Raw genomic sequence first — 11,180 nt, 5'->3', positions numbered from 1 at the left:
TGACCTCACTGATGACACCCCACCTCTCCAGTGCTTTGCTCACATCAGACAAATGCCCTGACCCCCATATTTCATGTAAATCCTCCCAACAACCAACTCAGCAAAGCTGCCCCCAAGGTCAGATGGACGCGGCCTCGAGAGCAGGACATGGAAGCACAGAATTCCACAAAGGAACATCAGTAAAATGTCAGAAGAGGAGAGAGGAGTGCAGTGACCATCCACTAGTAATTATAGTTTTTGCTCACGGGCACAGGATGTTACAATTTAGGAGTTATACATTGTGAAATCTCATGGCTTGAATGCAGAATAAGGGAATTGGCATAAAAAGACCAGCCAGGGCAAAAAGGGATCGAGCCCCGTTGGGTGTTTGCTTAATGCATCTCTTCAGGAGGTCAAGAAATAAAGTTTAAATAGCCAAGTATGTCGTGATGAAAATTGCAGAAATCCAAATGGACCACAGGAATGGAACCGGACCAGCCTGAATTCAGCCTGAACAGCCTCAAGGTTTCCAGGTCCTCTCTCTTGATTTCAATCACGATTCCAGGGGATGAGCTGTTTTTCATCCCTCCAGAAGTGCTCCAAAGAACCATGATCTTTCCAAGTTGATGAAGAGTGACCTCCCCAGGACATCAAATGGCTCCCTGCACATTCCTGGGTGCGACACAATGACTGATGGACATCCAGTCACACAGAACAAGAGGAGGCCCAGTCAGCACAAAGCACCCACAAACCACAGCACAAGAAAACTACAAAATCACCTCACTGATGACATCAAACATCTCCTGGGCTCTCATTCTTTATTCAGCCCTCCCTGACACACATCCAACAATCCAACCCTCCCAAATCCCAACTCCTCAAAGCTGCCGCCAGCTGACAGGGCTGGGCCAAGGCTGTGCCGCCCCTGCGGGAGCAGCATAAAAGCCGGCCCAGCGCCTCTCTCCCTGCCACGCTTCTCCTCAAGCCTTCTCCTGCCTTCTCTGCCCACAACCAGGTGAGCCTCCAGCCCCTCACAACCCCCTCCTGCTCCTGACACACCGCCCCCCTGGCCCCTCTCGGCCAGCACGCTCGGACCCAGCCTCAGCAGCCCTCACGCCTCCCCACAGCCCCACACCAGCCTCCCCACTGACCAGCCCTCCTGCAACACCGCCCCGAGCACCCCCACCGCCCCCACCTGCCGAGCACCCCTCTCTGCTCTCACCTTCTCTCCCCTTCTCTTGCCTGCCCTCCCAGGGCCCCTCCACACCACACCCATGGCCTGCTACGACCTCTGCCGCCCCTGCGGCCCCACCCCGCTGGCCAACAGCTGCAACGAGCCCTGTGTCAGGCAGTGCCAGGACTCCACCGTCCTCATCCAGCCCTCCCCCGTCCGCGTCACCTTCCCAGGGCCCATCATGACCTCCTTCCCCCAGAGCTCCTTCGTTGGATCCACCGCAGGGGCTGCCCTGGGCACGGAGCTCAACGTCCAGGGACAGCCCATCTCCGGCGGCTTTGGGGCCGGAGGCTACGGCCTGGGCTATGGCCGTGGCTTTGGCTACGGCCTGGCAGGCCTGGGCTGCTCTGGCCTGGCAGGCCTGGGCTGCTCTGGCACCTGCTGAGGGTCCTTGACACCACAGCTGACACCCCCTGCTCCTGCCCTTCTCACTCTTGCACCAATATCTCCTGCAAGCAAAGCACCTCGGCTGATGGTCGCCCTACTTGCACCTCACACCTCGTCCATCCCACTCCCTGCTCCTGTCTCTTCACTCCTTTGACTCAATAAAATTCTCCTGCATCAAAGTCTCTCAGGCCTCCTCTTTTTTCAGTCCAGTGGTTTTACATCCTTATTCAGCACAAGGCCAGGGCTCTACAGCCAGTGAGAATCTGGAAAAAGGCCACAACACCTTTCTTAGCAAATCTGTCACCAGCACCAACACAGACGGGCAACGGAACAGGGGTGGAGGGGCCCTGCCACAACATGGCACAAACCCATCACCAGCCACACCAAAGGCTTCCACACAACAAGGCTCTCCTGCACACTCCTCTGCCAAAGTCTCTCTACTCCAGCACACACTGCACAAACTCTCTTCCCCACCACGACTCTTCAACCTGCCCAGCACAGACACAACATCAGCCACTGGGTCAGGATGCAGTGCAAGTGCTTCAACCCTCCTGCTCAAACCAACCCCGCAAGAGCAGCTTGGCCAGGACCATGGCCAGTTCAGCGTTACAGCTCCAGGCACACAGACTCCACCTCCTCTGCCACTCTCTCACCTCCCTCACACACAACAAGGCTTGTCTTCTTTCTCCATGCAATTCCATCGGTTTCCCTTGTGTCCAGGGCCCCTTGTCCTGCCCGTGTGTTCTGCTGACAACACCTGGGCTCCCTCCACTTCAGTCCCTGCCAGCAGGGATTCACACACACTCAGGACACTCCCCTGGCCAGCCCTGTCTCCTCCTGCCAGTCCCAGCTCTCTCAGCCTCTCCTCTATCCAACATCCTCCGGCCTCTTTAGAATCTTGATGCTCCTCAACTGCTCTGCATTCCCCAAGTCCATCAGCTTCTTCCACTGGGGAGCCCAGCACTGCCCACAGACCTCACATGGCACATCACCAGTGCTGAGGAGGCAGCAAGAGTCACCTCCCACTGCTTGATCACACCTTGCCCAATCCTCACCTGCAGACTTCTTTTCCCACACTGGTTCATGGCCACCTCTTGGGCCATTTGTTCTCCACCAGGAACACAAAATCTGGTCCCAGTAACAGATTAATTCTATGAAAACAGTTGATCCAGTTGATCTCCAGCCTTTCCTCCTACCTGGGCTGACCCCTCCCCACAAACAGGACTTGGCCCCTGCCCTTGCTCAACTCCAGGACGTGGCCATGGCCATCACCACTCATCTTTGCAGTCTTGGCCCAATGGATGCAGCTGCTGGGCTACAGCACTGCACACTTGTTCCCATCTGCACTTTGGCACACTCAGCCCAAGGCTCTGGGCCCAGCCCTGCACACACTTCTCACCCCACCACACTGGGCACTGACACAGCCCGGCCTTGTTTGCACTCTCTGGCATCACGCAGTGCTTGTGTCCCACAACCCTGGACACCTCCAAATCCTCTTGCTGCCCCTCAGACAGAAAAGATGCCCAGAGCAGGGACCTCGCTCCCTGCCACTCAGCCCAGGACAGGGCCCAAAAGGCCCCAGCTATCAAAACCTTCAAAGCAGGAGGGGCACCAAAACCCCCAGAGAGCACAGGCAGCAGGAAAAGTCAGGTCCAGTGTCAGGCTTAGCCAGGTGGAAGCAAAGGGGAGAGGAATGGAAGGTGAGGGAAGGGGCAACACGTGTGAAACTCCAGAGCAGCCTGACAGGGCTGGGATGCTTTGGGGCCCCTCCTCACAACACACCCCCAAACCACAGCACACCAGGGACACGGAGGCACCTCACTCATCACACCCCACCTCTCCAAAGCTTTGCTCACATCTTCAGCCCTCCCTGACACGGCACCATCAACTCCAGACTTTGCCCTCTAATACTCACAGTTCAAAGCTGCTGCCAAGGTCAGATGGACACGGCCTCAAAAACAGAGCATGGAATCCAGGAATTCCACAAAGGAATGCCTTTCTTTGGACAGCAGAGGAGAGAGAAGCATGCCAACTTTCCTCTAGTAAATAGAGTTATTTGCTGACAGGTCCAGGATGTTACCACCTACTAGTTTTCTTACAACTTATAACTTAGGAAACCGCATGGCTTGAATGCAGAAGGAGGGAATTGATGCCACAGACCAGGCTGGGCAAAAAGGGATTGAGCCTTATTGGGTGTTTGTTTATTGGATTTCTTCAGGAGGTCAAGAAATACACTTTACATGACAGCACACATTGTCCTGTAAACTTGAGAAATCCAAAAGGACCATACCAATGGGAAAAGTTCAGCCTGAGCAGCCTCTCGTTTTCCAGATCCTCTCCCTTGATCGCATTCAATATATGAGGGCAGGAGCTCTCCTTCATCCATCAGGAAGGGCTCCCAGGCACTGTGACCTTTCCAAGGCATTGGAGACTGTCCTCCCCAGGACATCAAATGGCTCCCTCAGCATTCCTGAGTCCTGCAACACAAGGACTGAGGGACATCCAATAGTACATAAGAAGAGGATCCACAATTCTCAACACATCCAGAAACCACAGTACATGAAGGCCATAAAATCACCTCACTAATGACATCACACCTCTCCTCTGATCTTGTTTCTTCAGCCCTCCCTGACACTCATCCAAAAAAAGAACCCTCCCCAAAACCAACTCCTCAAAGCTGCCGCCAAGGTCAGATGGACGCGGCCTCAAGGGCAGGACATGGAATCCCAGAATTCCACAAAGGAACATCTGCAAAATGACAGAAGAGGAGAGCAGAGCCCACTGACCATCCACTCGTAATTATAGTTTTTGCTCACAGGTACAGGATGTTACAACTGACGGGTTATACGTTATGAAACCTCCTGGCTTGAATGTGGAAAAAGGGAATGGAAATCCCAGACCAGCCTGGGCAAAAAGGGATCAAACCCCGTTGGGTGTTTGTTTATTGCATTTCTTCAGGAGGTCAAAAAATAAAGTTTAAATGACCAACTACCTTGTCATGAAAATTTAAGAAACCCAAATGGACCATAGGAATGGAACCAGACCAGTCTGAATTCAGCCTGAACAGCCTCTGGTTTTCCAGGTCCTCTCTCTTGATCACAATCACAATTCCAGGGGAAGAGTTCCCTTTTCATCCCTCAAGAATTGCTCCAAAGGACTATGACATTTCCAAGTTGATAGAGAGAGGCCTCCCCAGGACATCAAATGGCTCCCTCAGCATTCCTGGGTACAACACAATGACTGATGGACATCCAGTCACACAGAACAAGAGGGGGCCCAGTCAGCACAAAGCACCCACAAACCACAGCACACGAGAACCACAAAATCACCTCAATGAAGACATCAAACCTCTCCTGGGCTTTAATTCTTTCTTCAGTCCTCCCTGACACACATCCAACAGGCCACTCCTCCTAAATCCCAACCCCTCAAAGCTGCCGCCAGCTGACAGGGCTGGGCCAAGGCTGTGCCGCCCCTGCGGGAGCAGCATAAAAGCCGGCCCAGCGCCTCTCTCCCTGCCACGCTTCTCCTCAAGCCTTCTCCTGCCTTCTCTGCCCGCAACCAGGTGAGCCTCCAGCCCCTCACAACCCCCTCCTGCTCCTGACACACCGCCCCCCTGGCCCCTCTCGGCCAGCACGCTCGGACCCAGCCTCAGCAGCCCTCACGCCTCCCCACAGCCCCACACCAGCCTCCCCACTCACCAGCCCTCCTGCAACACTGCCCCGAGCACCCCCACCACCCCCACCTGCCGAGCACCCCTCTCTGCTCTCACCTTCTCTCCCCTTCTCTTGCCTGCCCTCCCAGGGCCCCTCCACACCACACCCATGGCCTGCTACGACCTCTGCCGCCCCTGCGGACCCACCCCGCTGGCCAACAGCTGCCACGAGCCCTGTGTCAGGCAGTGCCAGGACTCCACCGTCCTCATCCAGCCCTCCCCCGTCCGCGTCACCTTCATAGGGCCCATCATGACCTCCTTCCCCCAGAGTACCTTCGTTGGATCCACCGCAGGGGCTGCCCTGGGCACGGAGCTCAACGTCCAGGGACAGCCCATCTCCGGCGGCTTTGGGGTCGGAGGCTACGGCCTGGGCTATGGCCGTGGCTTTGGCTACGGCCTGGGAGGCCTGGGCTGCTACGCCAACAGGGGCTGCTACGGCACCTGCTGAGGCCCCAAACAACTGCCCCAACAACAACCACCCAGGACCTGGGAGTCACCAAATGGAACAGGGATTCATCTCCGTGCCCAGGCTCTCCAATGGGCTCAGCACTTCCAGCTCCTGCTCTCAGGGCTCCAACCAAGGAAGCAGCCAAGGGGCCAGCCTGCGCTGTCTGCAAACATGGCCTTGATCGTGGGGCTCTGGCAAAATCTGCTACAACAAAAATACCTCGGCTGACGGTTGCCCTATTGCACCTCACACCAGACCCCTTCCACTGTTTCCTCTTCCCTTTTCACTCTTTTGTCTCAATAAAGTTCTCCTGCAGCAGAACATGACAGGCCTCCTCATCCTTTCTTTTTCAAAGCCTCCTAGAACTTCATTTGCCACAGAGCTCAGGCAACAGATGCCATCAGATGGGTGGAAGAGGGACCAGCTCTCTCCTAAAAAATATTTCACAGGGATCAACAGAGACTGGTACTGAAGGGCCTTCCACAATGGGACACAAACTCTTCCCTTGCCCAAACACAGTCTTGGACACACCACCCATAACTCAAACTCCCAGCCTGGGCTGGCTTCAGTCTCCATGGACACTGGGAGCTCCAGCCCTTCATCATCCCCAAGGCTCTACTCTGCATCCCACCAACAGCTCCCTGCTTTCCTTCTCCTCAGGCTCCCAGAGCTCAGCACACAACTCCAATCTCCCCAGAAAGGAGCAGAGGGGCACAATCCCCTCCCTCTCCCTGCTGCCCACACTGGGGCCAGGAGCCCAGCACACGGGGGCTTTCTGGGCTGCCCGGACACCTTCCTGGCTCCCAGTCAGTTCTTCACCCACCAATACCCTCCAAGCCTTCTCCACAGGGCTGCTCTCAAACCAGCCACCACCAGCCTGGAGCCCTGTTAGGGACAGACACAACCCACAAGCTCTTGGCTCTCTTGAATACCATGAGCATCACACAGGTCCTCCTCCCCAGCCTGTCCAGGCCCCTCTGGCTGCCATCCCTTCCCTCTCGACAACCAACCACAACACTCAGCTTGGTGTCATCCACAGTCTTGCAGAGCTCGCACTTAATCCATGATCCTGATGGAAATGGGGGAGGTCAAACATCAGCTCAGCCATAAAAGCAGCTGGAGCAGATTCACCAGCAGCTGCTCTGCTCAGGCTCTGAGGCTTCTCCATATGATTCAGGAACACCCACAGCAAGACAGACGAGGAAAGAGAAGCACATTGACCCTCCTCTGGTAGTTATAGGTTTTTCCTCACAAGAAAAAGATATTAAGAATTAGGGCTTATAATTATGAACCCTTATGGCCTGAATGGTGAACCAGTGAACTGATGTCACAGACCAGCCTGGGCAAAAAGGGACCAAACCCACTCTGTTGTTTATTTATTGCTTTTCTTAATGAGGTCACGAAATACAGTTTCAATGGGAGAGTATCATGTCCTGGAAATGGGAGAGATGCCAAGGGACCGTAACCCTGGCAATGAGGGCAGCCTGACCACATGCCAGTTAGCCAGGGAGTCACTGCTGCTCTTCCTCCACAAACCAAGCCAGGAGCTCTCTTTCAGCCCTCAGGAAGCGCACCAGGCACTGGCACCATGAGCAGCTGATGGCAAGAGGAGCAGAGTGGCCTCCCCAGCACATCAGGCAGCTCCCTCAGCATTCCTGGCTGCAGCACCTCAGGCCCGGAGGGCACAGGTGCACCCAGTGACACAGCAAACCTTCCTGCAGGGCTTCCCCTTGCCCAGCAACACTCACTGCTCGCCTGACAAACCCCCTGCAAACTCTGCCCTGGGCTCCAGGGGGGCAGCTCTGCCTGGCAGCCTTTGGGGCCTCATCTTCACCAGGTCCCCACAAACCACAGCACACCAGGGACACGGGGGGACCTCACTGATGACACCACCAATTTCCTTGGTCTTTTTGTTCCTTCAGTCCTCCCTGACACACTTCCAACCATCCAACCCTCCCAAATTCCAACTCATCAAAGCTGCCACCAAGGTCAGACAGACACAGCCTCAAGGGTAGGACATGGGATGAAAGAACTCCACAAACCCACAGCACGGGAGTGACATCAGGTGACCTCACAGAGGACACCCCACCTCTCCTGGGCACTGTCTGCACCTGCCAAGTGCCCCCACAAGCACATTCCAGGCACAACCTCCCAAATGCCAACTCTCCCTTCAAAGCTGCCGCCACAAGGACACGTCTGCAAGAGGAGCACACGGAAAGGGAGCGCTGTGGAAAGGAAAACACACCCCACCTCACCCACTCAGCCCACAGCACACGAGGGCCATAAAATCACCTCACTGATGACATCACACCTCTCCTTGGCTCTGGTTGTTTCTTCAGCCCTCCCTGACTCACATCCAGCAGTCCAACCCTCCCAAAAACCAACTCCTCAAAGCTGCCGCCACGGTCAGATGGACGCGGCCTCAAGGGCAGGACATGGAATCCCAGAATTCCACAAAGGAACATCTGCAAAATGACAGAAGAGGAGAGCAGAGCCCACTGACCATCCACTCGTAATTATAGTTTTTGCTCACAGGTACAGGATGTTACAACTGACGGGTTATACGTTATGAAACCTCCTGGCTTGAATGTGGAAGAAGGGAATGGAAATGCCAGACCAGCCTGGGCAAAAAGGGATCGAGCCCAATTTGGTGTTTATTTATTATATTTCCTCAGAAGGTCAAGAAATAAAGTTTAAATGACCAAGTACCTTGTCATGAAAATTTCAGAAGTCCATATGGACCATAGGAATGGAACCGGACCAGCCTGAAATCAGCCTGAACAGCCTCAAGTTTTCCAGGTCCTCTCTCTTGATCTCAATGATGATTCCAGGGGATGAGCTCTCTTTCATCCCTCAAGAATTGCTCCAAAGGACTATGACCTTTCCCAGCTGATAGAGAGTGGCCTCCGCAGGACATCAAATGGCTCCCTCAGCATTCCTGGGAGCAACACAATGACTGATGGACATCCAGTCACACAGAACAAGAGGATCAACAATCCACAACCCATCCAGAAACCACAGCACACGAGGGCCAAAAAGTCACCTCACTGATGACATCACACCTCTCCTGGGCTCAGGTTGTTTATTCAGCCCTCCCTGACACACATCCAACAATCCAACCCTCCCAAATCCCAACTCCTCAAAGCTGCCGCCAGCTGACAGGGCTGGGCCAAGGCTGTGCCGCCCCTGCGGGAGCAGCATAAAAGCCGGCCCAGCGCCTCTCTCCCTGCCACGCTTCTCCTCAAGCCTTCTCCTGCCTTCTCTGCCCACAACCAGGTGAGCCTCCAGCCCCTCACAACCCCCTCCTGCTCCTGACACACCGCCCCCCTGGCCCCTCTCGGCCAGCACGCTCGGACCCAGCCTCAGCAGCCCTCACACCTCCCCACAGCCCCACACCAGCCTCCCCACTCACCAGCCCTCCTGCAACACCGCCCCGAGCACCCCCACCGCCCCCACCTGCCGAGCACCCCTCTCTGCTCTCACCTTCTCTCCCCTTCTCTTGCCTGCCCTCCCAGGGCCCCTCCACACCACACCCCTGGCCTGCTACGACCTCTGCCGCCCCTGCGGACCCACCCCGCTGGCCAACAGCTGCAACGAGCCCTGTGTCAGGCAGTGCCAGGACTCCACCGTCCTCATCCAGCCCTCCCCCGTCCGCGTCACCTTCCCAGGGCCCATCATGACCTCCTTCCCCCAGAGTACCTTCGTTGGATCCACCGCAGGGGCTGCCCTGGGCACGGAGCTCAACGTCCAGGGACAGCCCATCTCCGGCAGCTTTGGGGCCGGAGGCTACGGCCTGGGCTATGGCCGTGGCTTTGGCTACGGCCTGGGAGGCCTGGGCTGCTCTGGTCTGGGAGGCCTGGGCTGCTCCGGCACCTGCTGAGGGTCCTTGACACCACAGCTGACACCCCCTGCACCTGCCCTTCTCACTCTTGCACCAATATCTCCTGCAAGCAAAGCACCTCGGCTGATGGTCGCCCTACTTGCACCTCACACCTCGCCCATCCCACTCCCTGCTCCTGTCTCTTCACTCCTTTGACTCAATAAAATTCTCCTGCATCAAAGTCTCTCAGGCCTCCTCTTTTTTCATTCCGGTGGTTTTACATCCTCACTCGGCACAAGGCCAGGGCTCTACAGCCAGTGAGAATCTGGGAAAAGGCCACAACACCTTTCTTAGCAAATCTGTCACCAGCACGAACACAGACGGGCAACGGAACAGGGGTGGAGGGGCCCTGCCACAACACGGCACAAACCCATCACCTGCCACACCAAAGGCTTCCACACAACAAGGCTCTCCTGCACACACCTCTGCCAAAGTCTCTCTGCGCCAGCACACACTGCACAAACTCTCTTCCCCACCACGACTCTTCAACCTGCCTAGCACAGACACAACATCAGCCACTGGGCCAGGATGCAGTGCAAGTGCTTCAACCCTCCTGCTCAAATCAACCCCGCAAGAGCAGCTTGGCCAGGACCATGGCCAGTTCAGCGTTACAGCTCCAGGCACACAGACTCCACCTCCTCTGCCACTCTCTCACCTCCCTCACACACAACAAGCCTTGTCTTCTTATCCATGCAATTCCATCGGTTTCCCTTGTGTCCAGGGCCCCTTGTCCTGCCCGTGTGTTCTGCTGACAAGAGCTGGGCTCCCGCCACTTCAGTCCCTGCCAGCAGGGATTCACACACACTCAGGACACTCCCCTGGCCAGCCCTGTCTCCTCCTGCCAGTCCCAGTTCTCTCAGCCTCTCCTCTATCCAACATCCTCCGGTCTCTTTAGAATCTTGATGCTCCTCAACTGCTCTGCATTCCCCAAGTCCATCAGCTTCTTCCACTGGAGAGCCCAGCACTGCCCACAGACCTCACATGGCACATCACCAGTGCTGAGGAGGCAGCAAGAGTCACCTCCCACTGCTTGCTCACAACTTGCTCAATCCTCACCTGCAGACTCCTTTTCCCACACTGGTTCATGGCCACCTCTTGGGCCATTTGTTCTCCACCAGGAACACAAAATCTGGTCCCAGTAACAGATTAATTCTATGAAAACAGTTGATCCAGTTGATCTCCAGCCTTTCCTCCTCCCTGGGCTGACCACTCCCCACAAACAGGACTTGGCCCCTGCCCTCGCTCAACTCCAGGACGTGGCCATGGCCATCACCACTCATCTTTGCAGTCTTGGCCCAATGGAGGCAGCTCCTGGGCTACAGCACTGCACACTTGTTCCCATCTGCACTTTGGCACACTCAGCCCAAGGCTCTGGGCCCAGCCCTGCACACACTTCTCACCCCACCACACTGGGCACTGACACAGCCCGGCCTTGTTTGCACTCTCTGGCATCACACAATGCTTGTGTCCAACAACCCTGGACACCTCCAAATCCTCTTGCTGCCTCTCAGACAGAAAAGATGCCCAGAGCAGGGACCTTGCT

At 55.9% G+C, this 11,180-nt stretch overlaps 3 protein-coding genes across 3 annotated transcripts; all 3 read left to right on the top strand.

The window, feature by feature from the left end:
* The first annotated feature begins 781 nt into the window (after window positions 1-781).
* On the top strand, window positions 782-1,634 carry LOC120325055 (feather keratin B-4-like). Its single transcript, XM_039390336.1, has one exon. The coding sequence runs from the start codon at window positions 1,251-1,253 to the stop codon at window positions 1,593-1,595; it is 345 nt and encodes a 114-aa protein (XP_039246270.1). The 5' UTR covers window positions 782-1,250; the 3' UTR covers window positions 1,596-1,634.
* Window positions 1,635-5,339: 3,705 nt separating this feature from the next.
* Window positions 5,340-6,081, top strand: LOC114000390 (feather keratin 2-like). Its single transcript, XM_039390376.1, has one exon. It carries the CDS (start codon window positions 5,419-5,421, stop codon window positions 5,755-5,757), a length of 339 nt encoding a protein of 112 aa, XP_039246310.1. The 5' UTR covers window positions 5,340-5,418; the 3' UTR covers window positions 5,758-6,081.
* A 1,124-nt stretch (window positions 6,082-7,205) lies between these two features.
* LOC114000389 (feather keratin B-4-like) lies at window positions 7,206-9,804 on the top strand. Its single transcript, XM_039390090.1, has 2 exons — window positions 7,206-7,218; window positions 9,273-9,804. Exons 1-2 carry the CDS (start codon window positions 7,206-7,208, stop codon window positions 9,635-9,637), a joined length of 378 nt encoding a protein of 125 aa, XP_039246024.1. The 3' UTR covers window positions 9,638-9,804.
* Window positions 9,805-11,180: the final 1,376 nt, after the last annotated feature.

Source organism: Pipra filicauda, unplaced genomic scaffold, assembly GCF_003945595.2.
Source record: "Pipra filicauda isolate LSUMZ 115617 unplaced genomic scaffold, ASM394559v2 scaffold1028_size36273_pilon, whole genome shotgun sequence".
NCBI lineage: Eukaryota > Metazoa > Chordata > Aves > Passeriformes > Pipridae > Pipra > Pipra filicauda.
The sequence above is the reverse complement of the archived record's forward strand: the minus strand, read 5'-3'. Positions and strand labels throughout refer to the sequence as shown.

Coding starts and splice junctions, on each gene's coding strand:
- LOC120325055 (XM_039390336.1), top strand. CDS start 1,251: ATGGCCTGCTACGACCTCTGCCGCCCCTGCGGCCCCACCCCGCTGGCC.
- LOC114000390 (XM_039390376.1), top strand. CDS start 5,419: ATGGCCTGCTACGACCTCTGCCGCCCCTGCGGACCCACCCCGCTGGCC.